The 18,636-nt window shown below is 44.0% G+C and overlaps 1 protein-coding gene across 1 annotated transcript; it reads right to left on the minus strand.

Moving 5' to 3' along the window:
- Positions 1–8,066: 8,066 nt before the first annotated feature.
- LOC144101623 (uncharacterized) lies at positions 8,067–18,579 on the minus strand. The gene is made up of 4 exons (XM_077634764.1): positions 18,316–18,579; positions 13,192–13,339; positions 11,079–11,137; positions 8,067–8,615 (listed from the first exon to the last, which is right to left on the minus strand). Exons 1-4 carry the CDS (start codon positions 18,577–18,579, stop codon positions 8,067–8,069), a joined length of 1,020 nt encoding a protein of 339 aa, XP_077490890.1.
- Between the last annotated feature and the right edge of the window lie 57 nt (positions 18,580–18,636).

Raw genomic sequence — 18,636 nt, forward strand, 5'->3', positions numbered from 1 at the left:
CATTCTCAGCTTCCTTACGTCTCAAGCCATTCTCCGAAACCTTGCTGCCCAAATGCCGGCTAACGTGACTGCTTTCTTTAGAGGCTACCTGCAGCTATAGGCTCCACTGACTGAGGCAAAAGCCCTTCGCATCGCTATTGATCAAAAATTACTGAGGTATTATTTTCGTTTAAAGTTGTGCTCCCTTTCTCTCCTGTACACAAGTGATGTTACAGAAGCTTTTAATAGGTGGCTGGGTGAAATGTGGTTTTACAATGCGGAAACTCCAAATCTTACTCGCTGAAGAGTAAAAGATTCACAGCGCGTAGCTATAGATGTTTTTACTGCCAAAAGTGCGATGAAAAGAAAATTCTTTGAAGCAAACAGTGCAGGCGAAAGCATAAGCTCAGAGGAACATTCAGCAGCTGCTTGTTAGGAACATTCGAAGAACTAAGTGTTTTCCCGGTAATCCAAATTATTGCCTGCTTACTACATAAAGATCTCCTCCGCGGTAAGCAGCGCCGCCGTGGTATATAACCAACAGAAGACTGAGATCACAGTCGGGCAAACCGAACGTTAATTAGCTGGGCTCGAACGCAAGCGAAGCCCGGCTTTGGCATCGCGAGGGTTGTGTCCATCTCTTGAGCCTGGAGTCCATTTTTGAGGAGTTCTCTAATGGTCCGCAGTAAAAACTTCTTTGCACATTTTAAGGAATGTGTCATCTGTAATCGATTTCTCTTAATGCGCCTTGGAGGTTTTGCACGTTAGAAAGAGAAGTGCTCATAGGAATCCTCTAGCTTGATCGCTTCTGCAAAGGCGGCAGATATTGAGCCCTTCATCAGGTCATGCAAAGGATAGCATGTAGCGAGCCAACTTCTCCAGTATAGTTAATAGCTGCGTGGAAATAATGAGAACGAAGAGACGTAGTGTTTACGGCATTATTATAGTGCTAACCGTTCTTCGTAGGGCTTGAACTTTTCATTGGCAAGTGGACATTAAGTTACTCAAGGTAGCTTTTTGTAGCATAAAAAGGGCGTAGCTTGAACAATTCCGCAACAAAGAGAGCTATTCTAAATTGTTTGAGAAACGGCAAATTATTAGGATTTAGAGAAGATTGCCGCTTAAGGCTAAAAACAACACAGTCCTCACCATCTCAGCATCGGATTTGGCAGCGCGCGCAGCTACCTGCAGAAAAGAAAAAAAAGTATTTAAATGTTGCAGCCAACCGTATGTGCTTCTAGCTTGAGCACAATGTGCCTCTATAAAAGGCTTGCATCTTTACCAAGGCCATCGCTTCAAATCGCTGAAAGCTTTATGTGATTCATATTTCTCTCTTAGTAAGGCTACGCTACAATCGCAGTGACTGTCTCAGCTTAATAATGTAAAGTTCTATTCCATATAGCTTACAGCTATATGACACAATTGACACCGATAGCATACTTCTGCCAAATGAAAGTAATTATGGCGACAATTACTTTGTTGACCTCCAAAGAAAAGGATACACCAGTTCCTTCATTATCACCTGAAGCCAAAGAAGGTCGCGACAAAAGCAATTCTACACTTTGCCCAAGCATACGCAAGCGGGAAAGACGCGCATGCATTCCTTGCGAAAAACGCGTCAGCGGAACTTTGGCTCGAATTCTCGCACAGGAATTGGAGCGAAGAATACTAAAGTCGATTACCACCATTGGACGCTTCCTACCGCTCCCGAAAGACCGTCAACTTAAACAAAACGCCCAAGGCATTCTGTACGAAACACCCTGCTCTGTGTACCCGGCGTGGTACTTTGGGGAAAGTACTTCACGGACAGGATGAAGCAGCACAAAGCTGACGTCAAAGTAAGAGAAGTGCTGTGGCCTAGCACTGCGAGGCGTATGATAACAGGAAATACTAAAACGGAACTATTGGGCTAGAGACCAGGGCAATCCGCGCACAAGGCTGCCGCTTCAGTCATTGAGCATTCAACATACGCCTGGAAATATTAATCGCTCCCTCGGAACCCTTCCCTCTTCTTTGATCCACTGTTTGAGTTAAGTGAACCGGCTGTGAGATAAACCTTTGTTTAAAAGTAAAGCTGCAAATCTCCCGCAGTCAAACCTTTAAGAAAAAAACGACCAAGGCTTTGAAATGTCGCGTTTTCTTACCAGAACTCGGTTGGCGTTCATTTGTGACTTAAATTTGCATCTCAAATTAGGTAGACCTCTGTCGAATGTTTTGATTTCAGTCGCATAGCTATTATTAGTAACGAGGCAGCAACCTGTTGGAAAACAAGATGCCGCATATCAACAGCTTCGGTGCTTGGTTGTTTGCTTGCTGCACTTTTAACAGCCCGCCCTACGAGGTGTGGCTTCGCTTGTGCTGATGAGAGCGACACGTGCCTGAGCCTCTTTAAAGCTTCTACAAGGGCTTCGTGAGCATGTCAGGTGTGTGCTATGCGGGAAAGTATCTTGGAGAACCACCATGACCTCCGACACAACAGTGGGCTTTCCTGAACACGTTGTCCACACGCGAATAAGTGTGTCCGCTTACGCGATAAAAACGATACACGCGTAGATGCAACTAGGCGCTGAAGTCGTCTGTCCGACCCATCGCTCGGTCGCTCGCCGTGCACTTATCGCTGCCAGCACAGCACGCAAAACTCACACTAAAAGAGACCTGAACTCTCGTAAGGGGATGAAATTCGAATCGGAAGTGGAGCCGAGGGGTTCTTGGAAAAGGTGACACGCATTTCATACGAGGGAAAATCAACGGAACTGCGTTGTGGTTCAGCTGTGCCTTTTTTAAAGAAGCCCTAAAGGTCGCATTAGGGACAAGCTCTGCATACAGCTGCGCTGACGAAAGTGTTTAAAAACAGAGTGCGCTTGCTTTGGTCAGTTTGAAATTATCCCGCTTCATAGTAGCGACCCTTTGCGCTGCGAGCTTTTAATCCAGCGGGAATAGTGCAAAACGACACAGTCTCGGCCGCAGTTTTTCGTGCACTCGAACGCAACGTAGTGACTTGTGTTTAACGTGGTGCCCAAGCTCACATTTTGTACACGTTTTGCACTGCACAACGTACGGAACACACAACACGTACGCATCGCGCGGATATTTACAAAACCTCGTTATTTCCGCGGACGATCACTGAGTGGAACAGGCTGCCAGCCGGTGTCAATGAGTGCTCTACGGTAGATCAATTGCGCGCATTCTTATCTGATGCGTGGCGTGGGGCGCAGTTCTCTTGCGCGTCTCTTCATTAGTTTCATTCTATTTGTGGAGAGCGGTTGTCCTCCTTCGGTGCATGCTTTTCCTCATGCATTATTAGTTGTGTCATTGTATTTGTGTTATTATCTGATACTTTCGGCTACTTCGGGCAGGTCTCTGTAATAAATAAATAAATAAGTAAGTAAATAAATAAATAAATAAATAAATAAATAAATAAATAAATAAATAAATAAATAAATAAATAAATAACGCACTCAGTGCGAGAAACAACGCGCGCTGACAGCTCGCTCGGGTGGTTCGAAGCAACCCTGGCTCCTCAACGTTACATCCCAAGGGCCGGCATGGACGTGGTTTTCCTCTCAGTTGTTCTCCTGTCCTGCGCTCGCGCGGGACGCGGAAGATTAGAACACCGCGCTTTAAATTGTTGACAGCGAAAGTGCCTCAGCCAAAACAGAAAATAATAACATTAACGACGTGATCAATAACAAGTCTACTTCAGAACCCTAGATGGTTAGTAGATTCAAAAACCATCTCATTATCCTTTTAAGTACGTTGTGGGAATGAAAAAAGAGTGCGCCGTTGTGAAGTGGGGGAGAGGAGTGGGGGCGTCAAACTTAGGTCCACGGCTGAGCTTCAGGCAGTGCTGTGGGGGGAACAGCACTGGCGTAGATTTTTTTTGGCCTGCGGCTGAGCAAAGTTCTGACGTTTACACAGATGGATGCTACCTCGGTTGACATTGTTTTCAGTGGTTCCTATGTGTCACCATTCGAGTAGGAGTCTTTTTTTTAATAATTGGTTGTGATTTCGAGGACGATGGTTTTTTCGAAATGATTCTATACTCTGCATCATCCAACGAATGCTTGACTACCAGATCGAGTTGTCTTGCGAAGTTGCGGAAGTCGATCTTATGCGTCGAACGTTTTTGTTTTGATATTTATGTTCATGGTAGGCTGCTTCGCAGCAGGCGCAACAAATATATTATACAATGATTTGGGCTCTTTCTTTCAGTGGTCACTTTTTGGGACACGCAGAGAAAGTGCCATTTTTTAAGTAGATTAGAACAGAAAACTTTGCTAGTTGGAGTAGATTCATATTTAAAACAATCAGAGAGAAAAATCTGAAAAGATATGAACACCTTAGCAGAATTGCGTGCTACTCGGAGGCCACTATTTTTGTTGGTGCGTGCAAAGGTATCGCTGGTCAACCCTTCTTAAGGAAGATTGGCTTATTTCTGTAGTGATTAACCCCATTGTTTGATTACTTAGCAAAGATTGATGCGCTTTGGCGTTGAGTGGTATTCAGAAATATTTTGTGCAGCAGTTTATGGTAAATTCCTTAATATCGCGTATTTTCTTTTTTTTTGTCGATTCTTGTACTGAAGTGTGTGTCGACACTTAATATAAATGTTCTACCAACTGCTGCCTTTTGCATTAACAAATGGTTGAAAGTCCTACTGTAGATATCGGTTTCTATATGTTGATTTACAGTGGACGGAAACCTGCAGGGAGCTGTGCGTTTCAGTAACCAGAACATCTGAAAGCGGTTCGGTGTTTCTTTTTGCAACTTCAAGGTGGAACGGAATGTATGCTCTGTGGAAGTTACATGAGAGAGAAATTTCTGTATTAGGGATATCTCGATGCCTGACAAACAGTCGTCGACACAGCTGAGGAAGCACTTTAAATCTGGCTGGAATGAGTTCTGAGCTTATTCCTCGATGTGTTTTATTGCAACATATATCATAGCCAAAGAGATGAAGGCGGCCATGTGTGTTCCTTTTACCTGCCTGTAGAATTATTCTTTAAACTAGAAACATGTGTTTGATAAGCATAATTCCAAGAGGCGGCACACTTCGTCGACACTGGGAAGGTTTCATACGCTGACTGCGCCGTTGCATTGTAGGCCGTCTCTAGTAGCGGTAACTGCAAGCTTTACGTGGGATTTTTTCGAAAAGGGGCACCACCTCAAAGAAGACAGGGGATTTTTAAGCATCAAGGGTGACCATAGATACCAGTTCGATGAAATGCCTGGTTGGAGACACGCGTTTGAGAACGTGTTCAGACAGCATACAAAGTGAGAACACCAGATGTCCACAATTGGGAGGAGAGGGCTCCAAGGTTTTTTAACTATAGGCAGGCCATACAATCCTGGAGCCAGCCCATTGATGCTTTATAATTGAATGTAGGGGTGGCGGTAGTTTAAGTGGCGTTGAAGAAATTTTTATTGGGGGTACTTGTTGTGGGGCCCTTGTTCAGTTTCTAGTATTGTGGAGTTTTGAGAAAAGTGGGTATTTTCTCTTCGTAGTCCCGTCGTCAAAAAGTACTGTTGTGTTGCCCTGGTCCACTGGGAAGAACATGATGTTTGTGCCTTTCTAGAGGTAGGTTCTCTTCTTTTCGGCGCGCTTGCATGCAGTTCAGAACCGAGAATGTTTTGAGCCTGACGTCTTCGCGTACATCCCGTTCAAATTACTGCATGTCATCTTGAAGTGAAGTTGAGATTTTTGGGAGAAAATGTATATCCCCCTAGATGATAATTTTGTGCACTTTGGTATGAATGGAAGCTTTAGCGGTAGAACATTTTCTGGAATCAAGTTTCGACCAGACCAGAATGGTCTGATGGAGATTTGCTGTAGTTCCTTCTGTATTTGCGACTTCGGCTCGCTGGGGTTTTGTCGGATTCTTAAGGCCTTTTTTAATGTTAGGAGCTTAGGCATCTTGTACTCCAGCTTCCGCGGTGAACGAAAAATTTGTGGATTTTTTTCTTTCTAATCAAGATAAGGCACTCACGCATGTGCGCCAACATTGGGATTTTTTTCTGATTTGTTGGTGATATTTCGTCTTGCTTCATTAAGCGGGCGTCGATATGGTAGGATCTTGGGTGCGACCTTGGTTTTCTTGCATTTATGGGTGAGCACCAAGTCGCCTTGAAAAGCGACGAGATACGTTGCTTCTTAAAACTTACAGTGAACGGCTCGCGAAAAATTTTTATTCGCAAAACGATTCGTCTCTTAGAACAAAACAAGCATCGAGAAATCAACCAATAGCAATTTATCCTCCGACAGAAATACGTCACTGTTCCTTATGCCCAAAGCGCCAACGATACAATCGCCCCTATCTTAAACAAAGTTGGTCTCCGAGTAGAGCACAAGCCTACGAGCATGGTGAGCTCTCTCTGCCTATTTCCAAGAACCAGGTATCGAAAGGAACATCCCAAGGGATTTCATACGGCATTCTTTGAGCCTGCTGGGAGGCATGTCAGATAAGCGAAACTAAGGAGCTAAAAAAAAAAGAAATCGACAGCCCCAGAACGACGTCCGCAACTTCCCAAGAACACAGAATAGCCTAGCGTTCCGAAGACGCAGAGCATAGAAAAAAACTTCAAAGCAACCACTGTGCTCGAAATCCAAACCAGCTATCGAATATGACTCCTACTCGAAATAAGGTGCATTCAAACCACTCCAGGAAATGGCAACTTCCCGCCTACGTATACGCTGGGACTTAGCTCCGGAGCTCACAAAAGAAGAAAAGACGCTGACGACCATCTTGCACAGCCCCGCATCGTGCCTCATATCCGTAGAGCTCACGTTGACGCTCATATTTATCTCACACTTTTCACTGCACCGCAGTAGTTTTATTCCCGTCATGTACTTAAACACGCAAGCCAAAAGCCCCTGTCACCCAAGAAGAACGAGTAGAGCTGGAACAGAAATGTCAGGATTTTAAACTAAAAGATTTTGGTTCGAGACGTTCCGCAGTTTACCATAAGTTGTCAAACGGAACGAGGCAGGCAATTTAATGATATTGTATAGACTTCGTACATTGAGTTTGATGCAGAGATCGTGGCACACTGCATAGCATACTCTGCTGACGGATTGTTCTTTTCGTGTGGAAGCTAATGGTCACTCTCAACGCAACATAGTCTTTTTTTTTGCCTAAGAAAGCAACACAAGCGATTAAAAGGGAACAGCGCCAACACAGCACCAAGAGAGGAATGTACAACACAGCGCTTGTGTTGTACGTTCCTCTCTCCGTCCTGTGACGGGAATTAGGAACCACGAACAAATATAACGCTTAAAAAGACAACTATTCACAAAGGGTCAAAATTTATTGGCTAGATTCCTCATTAGGGAAACGCAAAACGGCAACATTAGGAAGCTTTGATAATGAAGCAAATAATAATAAAGCTGGATGAAGCTGCAGATGAGCAGGAAGAGAAAGAAGACAGTAACTTTCTGTTCTCATTTCAAGTTGTTCATCAAATTCGCTCTCGCCCTATCATTTGTTAGCCTTCCCGCTTAGCTCAGTTGGAAGTGCGATTGCTCAGGTGAAGCGGTGGTACGGGTTAGAGCCTCGGGCAACCACGATTTTTTCATCAACAAGGAGGCTTCTGTGGAAGCTGTATAGTTTTCCTTCGTAGGCACACGGGTGCGCTTGGTTTTGGTTTATGGTATATGGGGGTTTAACGTCCCAAAGCGACTCAGGTTATGAGGGACGCCGTAGTGAAGGTCTCCGGAAATTTTGACCACCTGGGGTTCTTTAACGTGCACTGACATCGCACAGTACACGGGCCTCTGGCATTTCGCCCCCCATCGAAATGGAACCGCCGCGGCCGAGATCGAACCCGCGTCTACCTTCCTGGATTTCTAGGTGTGATCTGATTGACCGCAAAAAGGAAGCACTTAAAGCAAGCAATAGTACGTCCTCTAGGTCTTCGCAGAATTGCATGAAAACTCGCGTATCTAGGAAACGTAACGAACAGTACGGCAAAGCATTATGCATTTGTTTTGCTCATTGAGTAGAATCCGAAAATTTGTTGTCTTATTCATGTCACCGAAACCCACATAGAGCCTAGCATGCTGCACTATGGCATGTTTGGGAAAATATTTCTCAGCTTTCCATTTCATCCCCCTCATTAGGCGAGTTTGCTGAACAGTGTGAGTACTTGGTTTGCGTGCGGAGTTCAGGAAATAAGGGTTCACTTACTCTTGTACCACATGCAGTTTCAAAATATTCTTCCAAGTCTTTCACTTCTTGTTCTGATTCTTTCGGGTCATTCACTTCATCTTCCGGTTTTTCCGGTCTATTTATTTCTGGTTGTGGTTCTCCATGGTCTTCTACTTCCGGTTCTGGATATGCATAGCCATATCCTTCGTAGTCATATCTTTCCTGTTCTGAATCTTCCAAGTCATTCCCTTTCTCTTCTGATGAGGCTGATCTGTACCCTTCTGATGAGGCATATGTGTACCCTTCTGATGAGGCATATGTGTAATCTTCTGATGAGGCTGATGTGTACCCTTCTGACGAGGCATATGTGTAATCTTCTGATGAGGCTGATGTGTACTCTTCTGATGAGGCTGATGTGTCCTTCTCTGATGAGGCTGATGTGTCCTCTTCTGTTGAAAGCTGATGGGCATCCTCTGGCCCTCGGGGGATAGCCTTGCGAGCCATTGAATAAAGAAAAGGCCACAATTAGCTGTCATATCTGCATCTCAAATATTTGGCAGCACCGGGAAAAAAAAACGCTTGCATTTTGCAGTGGAAAGGAAGGGGTACCGCAAGAAGCGCAGGAAACAGGCGATACAGTGCACAAATATTACTATAAAACGAATTTCTACAATCTGGCAGAGGATAAAATATTAAGAGAGAATAACTTCTTGAAGTGCTAACATTCTAAACCTAGAAAGCACAACACTTTTAATGCGCCAGCATTAGAAATCACACGTAGCTAAAATGCACCGTCGGTCTTAAAATACGCCCATTGGCTGGATGGAGTGACGCCCCCAGATTGCAGCATTCTCATTTCCCGGACGGAAATGACGTCACCAGACCGCAGAATTCGCATTGGCTAGCGGTAAGTGCCCCACCCAACAGAAGCAGTTCCGTTGGCATGGGTTGCGCCATCATAGATGAGAGGTGACGTTATAAGACCGGACGTGATGACACTAGGCCCTGTGATGTTGCATTACAAGCGAGCACACCGAGAACTAAGAGGCACTGAGCCTAAAATCGTTTGATTTATACCGTCACATGAGGCGAGATAGGCAGGTCACATGGCACATAGAATAAAACAAGCACCCATCGGGCTGCGACAGAACCCCCCCCCCCCCCCCCCCCCTAGCAGTTGTGATGTCAGAGGTAGCATAGAAGGCTTCTCCCACAGCTTTCAGCCTCGCCAGCTCAATGCTGTCCCAACGTGACACTCGTGGCAATATAGGGCGTTTCACGTTCGCCGCCATGGAGGAGGTTGGCGCCGGTGAACAGTCTCAGTCTTAGGTTACACGCAATATAAAAACCGACGACGAGTGTATTAGATTAGACAGCAGCCGCCGCAGCTCGGTTGATGGGTTTGTGGATTTGATCCCAATGGCAGCTCGTGGTTGTGTTTCTTCTACTTTCTAATCCTTTATATTTCAGCAATAAAATATATATAATATTATTTGCCAATGATCCCCACCACAAATAAAAATGAAACTTGGAGACACTTTTCTATGCTCGTTTATTTTGGTGCCTCTGAGCTTCTATGATTTTGAATGTAAAAAGAAAATTGCGCAAAGACGCCGGGAAAAGAAGAGGCACAAAGGCGCACACACAAAATGCCGAACATTAAATTGATTTTATTTTGTGAAAACAGCGCTCATATTGTTACGTGGCGGCCAGCCGAAGCGAGAGACACGATGATCGATGGCAATGGGAAGATTTAATGGCTGCTGGCCTAGCGCGAGCGCTCCTGCCCGCGCCACTGCACAGTTCGTCGTCTTCTTCGTCACATTATAAAGGCTATCAACATGACAATCAAGGTACACACCCTACATGATCGTGCGCAGGGCGAACAGAGTATCAACAGGGCCTGTGTACCATGATTGCTATGTCAATAGCCCTTATAAGCGCCCTGTTTTCCCGAAATAAACTCATAAGTTTTGTGCTTTCTGTGTGCGTCTTTGTCCCTCCTCTTGTCCCGTCGTCTTAGCGCTGTTTTTTGACAATCACTATGAACCGACTAGCCCAACATCATGTCTTAGTTTTTTCATATGCATTTCTTAACAAGCTCAACATTTCCCTCCTCTTGTGTGCTCAATAGCTTAACGAGTACCTTGGTCCTGACAGATTTAATGCCATAGGTGGTATAAGAAGGTTCTCGCATAGCTTCCACCCTTACCGTTCCATCACATTCCACATGGCACTCTTAGTCATACAGTACGTACTACGTCCGCCACTGTGGAAGAGGGTGGCGCTGGTGAACGCTTTAAAGGTTGCACACCGTATAAATACATCCGAAAGTAGAAGATTGGACATTCGTCATCGTAGCTCAGATCGTAGAGCACCGCACGAGAAATTCGAAGGTCTGGGGTTCGTGTCCCACTAATCGACGTGTTTGATTTTTCCGCCACTTTCTAATCAGTTATTTTAAAGTGAGAAAATAACTACACTAGTAATTACTCAATGAACAACACGAAAAAAATAAAAGAAAGAAAACAGAAACGCTCCTCTATAGTGATTGGTTTCGGTGACTGTTGGCTTACTTCATAAGCGCTGCCTTGGACAAAACTTTGCAGATGCGGGTTCGCAGAAAAAAAAAAAACATTTAAATGCGGTAAAGCAAAGAAGGTCAGTGAAACATTTGTGACCATTAACGGACATGCTTGCTCCAACCGCTAGAAAAAACACCTACTCAATGGCTACAAGGCACCACTGGGATAAATTCTCCGCGGTTCCGCGTGCCATTATCTTTTGTTGAGCGTATGTGATAATGAACCCTTCATTTGCCTTCCCTTGGCTACTCAATCTCTACGATAATGTTAGGATAGCATGTGTTAACACTGCCGCTCTCCTTGCTACTTAGTTTTCTGTGCATCTGAAAGGGCATGCAAAAAGGTAAGTGAGCGAAAATCAGCAGCTCACCTTTTTCATTGTATATGCAATGCAAAGACAAACGGTCTTTTTGTCGCCAGGTGAAAGTTCTAAGAGAGAAGGAAATACAAGGATTTTTAAATCAGGGTGTAAGGCATTGCAAGTGCATGGGAGAATTGGCGTTCGCACAGATATCCTCAGTGCTCCACCGCTCAAAAAGCCAAAACAAAAAAGAAAAAGAATAATTCATCATTACGCGAATCCTTTATATTCGTCAAAATTGCTGCTGCGGTATACAGTGTTCTCAGTACGGCTAAGATATACTGAATATTCATCATGTTTGCTTCCTGTCCGACTCACAACGAACTAACTGGTGCGAGCGCCGATACAGCATCTTTTTTCCTGTAAACTCAATAGGGAAATTACATATTGCCGCACAGGCTCACATTCCTCGGACGGAATTTACAGTGTACAAAATGGCGGTGCACGCGGCATTGTGGCGGTGAATTTATCTCCTCTGCAAGCGCTATAGTTTTTACGCGCCGGCATCTATAATAAACTGGTATGATGATGAGGCGCACTGAGGCGCGAAAACGCAAAATAAGTGCTTCGAATCGCTTGCGCGGTTTTCTAGAAGCCTCGTGATTGAGGCGTTCGTACTCGCCATAACAACAGAAACAGCGCAATATGTAAGATTTTTGCGACATCGCCTCGGATGCACTGGGAGGCGCTTAAATGACACGTGTTGCGTGAAAATTCCTAGACCATAAATATCGCATAGACTAGAAAAATGCCTCCTCCATCCTCATTGCCATTGGGATAGGAGAAAGGGCACCCATACCTGAACAATATCCACAGCGTCAGTGTTTTGTCGGCCTGGCAGCGTGGCTCTCTCCCAAATATACTTCAACTGGCCCACCGACCCTTCCTCGCCGACCGCTCAAAGACCCCCTGCTTAGCCGTTCGAGAAGACCAATAAGTAAGTGCAGTCCCGCCTCACCATTCCTTACGTGTCGATTTGTGCATCTTCCTCGGTAACTTATGCGCCGGTCTTCTTTGTGTTTATTTTCTCCTTGTCTTGCCTTATTGATGCGGCAGTCTAATTTTTTATATTGTTTCCCATGGATTATTGAAGCAGGTTTATTCAAGAAGCACCACATAATTCACGTTACATCAATGTATGACTACAAGCTATGTCGTTTGTATAAACTCTGTTTACAAAAAAATTATGCTGCCATAACAAGCTTAGCACGGCTAGCGGAAAACTTCCCTGTTTATAATGTTCGCCATCCCGAAGTGTGGTACGTCGCCAAATGCAGAACCAGTTATGGACATCAAATGCTGAAATTACTACTTCCCACACTTCTAAATCGCGTAATAAAAGAAACTAACATTGACATATCTGGTACATCACTAAAAGAACTGCGTGAAATGTTTGTATAATGATGTCATACACTGAACTTTTTTCCCCTCTTTTCCTGGTGCTTTCTTCTTGGAATATTTTGCCTAACTCATGTATGTGTTCTGTCCAAGTGTTCTTCCTTAGCCTCCCCCTTCTATGCTGCCCCGTGTTCTAGGGGGTCAGGGCTCCTCAAGCTGTTTCGCACAGCTTTTACCTGCCCTCCTCGTAACTTTTTTGTTGCGGAATAAATTTGTTTTGATTTGATTTCAAATGCTGATATTTCCTTTCTTTGCATTCGCTGAGTTTTTTGTTTCAGCATTTAGCTTTCATAAAAAACTGAGTTTTTCAAGTGGAGTTTTTCAGAAGTTTTATAGAGGTGTGTACACTGACGATGGCGGAACAATAGCGAGCATGACGAGGCAAAAATGAGATGTTAATAAACTCTTGAAATAATAATGACGGACTGAGTAAAGGATCGTGCTGCTAAATAATGCAACAATCTTAAATGTCTACAAGATATTTCAATTTTGTGGAATCTAGAAAAACGACTTCATTTTTAATTATTTCGTTATAGCTATATAGTTATCTGGTTGTACACAAGAAAATATCGCAACAGTTTTTTTTCTTTGGGTGGAAATGTAGGAGCACGTCTTTTGAAATACGTTCTGCTCACACAGTTACTTTCCCGCTTTCGACACTGCATTTAGAATGTCCTTGATGATTGATTAGTACACAGTTAAAAGCGCTGAAGGTTCCACTTACTACAGAAATGCTTCCTTATCATCCGAGAAAATTCTGGGTCGGCTTCTTCTTCGGCTGATGTAATATAGACTGCAGCAAAAGAAGCCACAAAAATCGAGAACAAAGTCCTCTTCATATCTTCATGTGTAGACACGCCTTGAGTTCCTACCTGGGATTTTTAGAGAAGGATTTGTAATGAGAAAGAGAGCTTTGCCTAAGTATATAAATACTGCAGATGTATAGATATTTACTGCAGGCATAGCGAGATGAGGGGCCGAATAAGAATTATGTCCAAAAAAAGTACATGGTCATGAATATCCATAACGGCAATGTTTCTTTTGCTGCAGAGTCTAGAATCTTTCACTGCGCCCGATGTGCCGGATGATGATAAGATACAAAGCTCACAGCTTCAAGTTGTTGGGTAGGGTAACACTAGGAAAAGGAAAAAAACTGAGATAGGAGAGAAGAACGCGAAATATTCTGTGTTACACGACACTTTTAACAATGATGCTCCCATGTGAAAATGTTTGCCGTGTTACTTCAGAGAATACAGCGTAGATTTCTTCGGCGGGATTATTTTTAAGAAGTGTGTGATTGACTACGAAGCATTGGCATGGTAAAGCGTGATTTTTCAAAGGACTGATATATTCTTCTGAATTTAAAGAGAAATACGTTTAACTATGCCTACGGTTACTTTTAGCTATGTCTATGTCTACGTTAACTATGTTTACCATGCTGCTCTGTAAACGCCTTCCCAAAACAGCAGCAAAGTCAGCTCTAAAACTCACACCGAACCTGAACCCTAGCTTAAGTTGAAACTTCACAAAATGTTTGTTCGAATAGATGCCAGACAAAAAGCTTTCCCAGCTCAGTGCCCCAAGCTATATTCAGCAACAACGGAAAAAAGGGAAGCTTGCTCTCCCAGCGCCTGTGACCACTGTTTGATACCTCCATCTTCTAGTTGGCCGCGATGGGTGTTAATATTAGTGCAGTTATTAAAGGTTAAACAGTCCTCATGGTCACGTCTGGTCACTTTTTCTCAGCTTAGCGATGGTCGAAAGCAGTAGTGCCGGAACTGTGGCTCGGCACTGGAGTTGGATAGGTCAAGAAATATAAATGCTAGTCTTAATTGCCAAAGGAGTTTTTGTTAACACACAGAAAGGTACAAAGGCGGTGAAGGAAAGCGAACACTTTTGAAAAGTCGACGAACAGTGAGAGCAAGTGCTACAGTACGTCAAGCATCAAGCACCAAACAATACTGATTGCATTGTCCAAAACAACTCTTGAGACGCTATGTACAAAATTAGCAGTAGTTCTCAAGTTGTTCAAGAGCTCCAGTGTTGAGTGAATCCCGCGGCATGTTGATCCAGATGAGCCCAGGCTAAATATGCGGGCTCTCGATTGCGCTCGTGACACAGAATCGCCTTTTTCAATGGAAGAGCTTCGTTTACTTGGCTATCGACACAGAATGGTGCCAATGAGGAAACCGCAGTACACGAGCTGCCCGATTTAAAGTAAACAACTTTTTAAAAATTCTTGTCCTAGGCGAGGGAAATCTAAAAGATTTGGTTTAGCGACAAAGCTGTGCATTCTACCGATGCTCATTCGCGGCAACAGTACTTGCCATTTGTGCGCATCACGTCGTCGAAATTCGCACGTTTCCGTAAGTGAGCAGAATATTCAGTCTTAGAATAAACGTCTCCTTGCCCTTACATCCTTAATGGGGCAACTAAATTTTTCAAAATGCAAGCTCTCCTATGTATTTACTGTTTATTTCTGCAGATTCCCGTCGGCTAAAACTTACTTTGCCTGTTTAGAGTGGAGTGGGAAGCGATTTATATGAGTGACAAATAACATTTACGTTTCTACTAGAGTCCCGTCTTCAGCACTGTGTAGTTTGATCTAGATTATTTTCTATCGAATACAAACGAATGTGTAACAGTGGAAAAACTCTTTCTTTTTGAAGAAAACCGGACGCAATAAAGATCCTGCATCTTTCAAAATTGTCTCGGAAAACAAAACAAAAACAAACATGTTCTTCATAAAACAAATGCCAAAAGAGACGCCACGCCTATCACATATCGAAAAGTGCAGCAATGGCTGATGCAAAATACGTCAGTTAGCCACAGTGTTCGCAAAATTTTTTCAGCTGTGTGGTCTGCTTTTGAGCCGCATTGAACATTTCAAGATTCCTTGAGGACTAAAGGGCCTTGAAAGCCAAAGGTCAAGGGTTCCTCTCGCCTTTTACACGTTTACAACCTAACGAGTGCCTTGAATTCTTCACTACACGGCTGAAAGCAAACCTGGTGGCCTGGTAAATAAAAAAACAAAAACAAAGCGTCAGAAAAGCAGCAACGGCTTAATGAGGAGCGGCAGAGTACTGGAGTACGCATCCGAGCAATAGGGATGTAGTGCGATGGAAAGGAGAACAGTTTCGCTTTAGCAGCGTACATGAGCGCACCTTCTCAGTGGTCCAGGTGGGTTTGCTGCTAAGCTGTGCAGTGTAGCTACTGGAGCGTCCATTCAGTTCAGTTCATCGTTATTTTCAACATTTCACACGAACTCGCTGACAAAATGCCTCGACGACAGCTTGAGGAGGTCTGCGAGCTCGCGACTGGCAACAGTGACACCAGTACTGAAGTTTCAAAGAAGAATCTGTTGCTAATCACAAACTGGCGTCCTTTTCATCGCAAGTTTGCAAAAATAAGGAATAATTCGAAGGTAATCAATGTACAAAGGCATTAGGACAAAACAACACCGTTTCTTTATATACAATAATACAACAAAATGCATGACAGTAGATTAGAATGACACAAAACTAACAATTTCAGGTTCATTGCAAGAAGTGGCATTGTTCAACGAAACAGTAACACTCTAGAAACATTGAGCTCAAAACAACACATGTTATTTTAACGAGAGTAACTCCGCGAAGTGCCTCGAAAGAGGAGGACCAAAGTTGTTCTTACCTTCAAGAGAGCTTCAACGCTGGGAATACGTAATGAGTCGCCCAGCAAGGCGCAGAATAAAGGCCTCCAGAGCCATAAAATTGTCGCGAAAGGTGTGCCCCTCTTTTCGTCGCGTTCACACGTAAAAGGATCAAGATTGTGCACGTTCTTTCTCTTACCCTAAGAGTGAATGTGGGTGCACTGAATCGCCGCAAATTTTTTGCGATTCAGTTCGTACTCTTTTTGAGCAGTCATTTAGACACGCAGACAGAATGGAAGACGGAGGCACAAAAGGAGACGGAGACGTAGTGGCGATGTGTGGAGGCGTATGAGAAAGAAGAAATGGCAGCTAGAAGAGGGGCCGTATATGCGATGAACAAGGTTATGTGCCGCAAAAGGGGAGAGGCGTTAAAAATTTTGCTTTCTTGTGGAGAGAAGTGCATCGGTTAAACGCGGTATCGCATTCATACAAACGCCTAAAAGAGCACCACAATTTTGTGGACAAGCCGCCAAGCTCAATTCTCCTGTTGTACTGCCGGGGCTGTAAGTACTGCTACCGTGACTATAAGGATGCACATTGTTTACACACGCAGTAGTCAAATATTCTGTGAAATGAAAAAGAGAGAACAACGTGGATTTTAAAGTCATCTGTCAATCTCCAAAAGAGAGAGACAGCATTGTCGCAATCGACACTGTCTTCTCGTGACCTATGCACTCCAAGGGTTAACTGTGGTTCAGGGTGCTTGTCTTTGTAGTTCACTGCACTGCTTGCGCGGAAATTTTATCTTTGTATTTTTATTATGCTTTTTCTTTCACTTTAGATCTTGTTTGTCTGGTTTTTCATTACTTTTCTCGACAACTATGGCTTCTCGAAAGGAATAAGTAGCGAGTCAGCCTCGTGTTGTCCTGCCTTTTCCTTCCACCCGTTGTCTTATTGGCTGCTGTAATTGTGGCTAGGGGAACCAAACGCTCATTACATTTGCAAGATATGAAACGACCTGGGCAGATCCCTTCCAACAAAATTAGCGCAACCATATGAAAGCCCTCGCATCAGAAGGCATGAAGAAACGGTGCATAAAAAAACACACCCCACAACACCAAATAAAAAAGCACAGATGACAAGCAGCGCGGCGATTCAACAGCAATAAAATACCTGCAGTCATCCGACATACAACAAGGAGCAGCAGAACTCCGGATGAACATGAACATGGGAACAAGACTAGCAAAAAGCGTCACATCACCTCAGTCGAGCGGCAGCCTCAAGAACTCGACGCTGTTCTAGTTAAGGAAGAAAGGCGCCAAATGATGTGCTTCTGCACTTGCGATGTTTTTGTTTAATGTGTAATCAACTTTTGCTGACGGTCGTTTTCCAGGATGAGCAGGTAGATATACTTATTCAAGTTTTCTGCAATCATGCTGCCTCTATCGAGTAAAACAGAACGGAGAAATCGCTTCATATTCTTCTGTATGTCTGTCTAGCGCCATGAAAAAGAAGGGCGGGGAAGGAGCGGGCAAAACGACTTATTTTATATAGATAGCTGGTTGCAATTTTGGCATACAATCTGGACGTCCTGCATTTAACGGCTATAGTGCTGAAATTTCCTTCATTTCCGAAGCCCTCCACTGCGAGCTGCCTCGTAGGGTGAGTCGATTTGACACGTTAAACCCACATAAACCAATCCAAACATGTTAGGCGGCGCAGTAAATCTGTAAACCGGCAGTGAACAGAAGGTAATGCGTGCCGATGTACAGCAGTTGATGTTGAAGGCTGCTTTCTTGAGTTCTGCATGATCAGAAATAAAATAATTCTATTTGACATTATCCCCAGGATCCCGGTTACTACTACCACTGAAAAATTCTGTAAGAAAAAATATCATGAGTCAATCTTTGACGGGCATTTATTAAGTACCGTGTGTTACAGCTAAGAGAAGCTGCGCACCGCATTCTTCACTTTAGCATCGAAGTTCACCAATTCATAGCCAAATAACTAATCACTATAAAACTGAAAGTTGACTTCTGGGGCTATATAAATGACGGAACAACTTTAAAAGTGCATAGATAGTTTTGAAACATAAACCAATATTTTTGCATCCCCGGTGACCCAAGCTCTAAGGGTACAATAAGGAAAGAGGCTGCCGGCGCTCTATGGGCTGTGGATTCTTCCGGATAAGAGTCTTTGCATCGAGTAGCTTCCCACTACCACTTGCAGGGCGGCGGCCATGGCAGGCAAACGGGCACGGTCAAAGCTCCAACAAAACCTCTCGCTGCCGGAAGCACTTCGAGAGCGCACTTCGGGATCCTGCACCAACATGCGGCGACGGTGAATGCTGTCCAGTTGCCGAATGCGGCGAGTGTGCTCACATTCCCATACGCGCTCGGCGCGATATACCCTGCGTAGGAGCTTCTCTTCACTCTCGAATGCAGCGGTGTTCCAAAGTTGTTTCAGTTTTCTATTTATCCTCATCCTTCTGCAGCTACGGCACGCTAGCGCTTATAAACAGATGGCTGCCGCGGTGGCTCA

This window comes from Amblyomma americanum, chromosome 8, assembly GCF_052857255.1.
Source record: "Amblyomma americanum isolate KBUSLIRL-KWMA chromosome 8, ASM5285725v1, whole genome shotgun sequence".
Taxonomy (NCBI): domain Eukaryota; kingdom Metazoa; phylum Arthropoda; class Arachnida; order Ixodida; family Ixodidae; genus Amblyomma; species Amblyomma americanum.

Coding starts and splice junctions, on each gene's coding strand:
- LOC144101623 (XM_077634764.1), bottom strand. CDS start 18,579: ATGAGGATAAATAGAAAACTGAAACAACTTTGGAACACCGCTGCATTC. Junction 11,138..13,191: donor GATAAGGAAGCATTTCTGTA/GTAAGTGGAACC, acceptor CTTCTCTCTTAG/AACTTTCACCTGGCGACAAA. Junction 8,616..11,078: donor TTGCATATACAATGAAAAAG/GTGAGCTGCTGA, acceptor ATGGCTCGCAAG/GCTATCCCCCGAGGGCCAGA.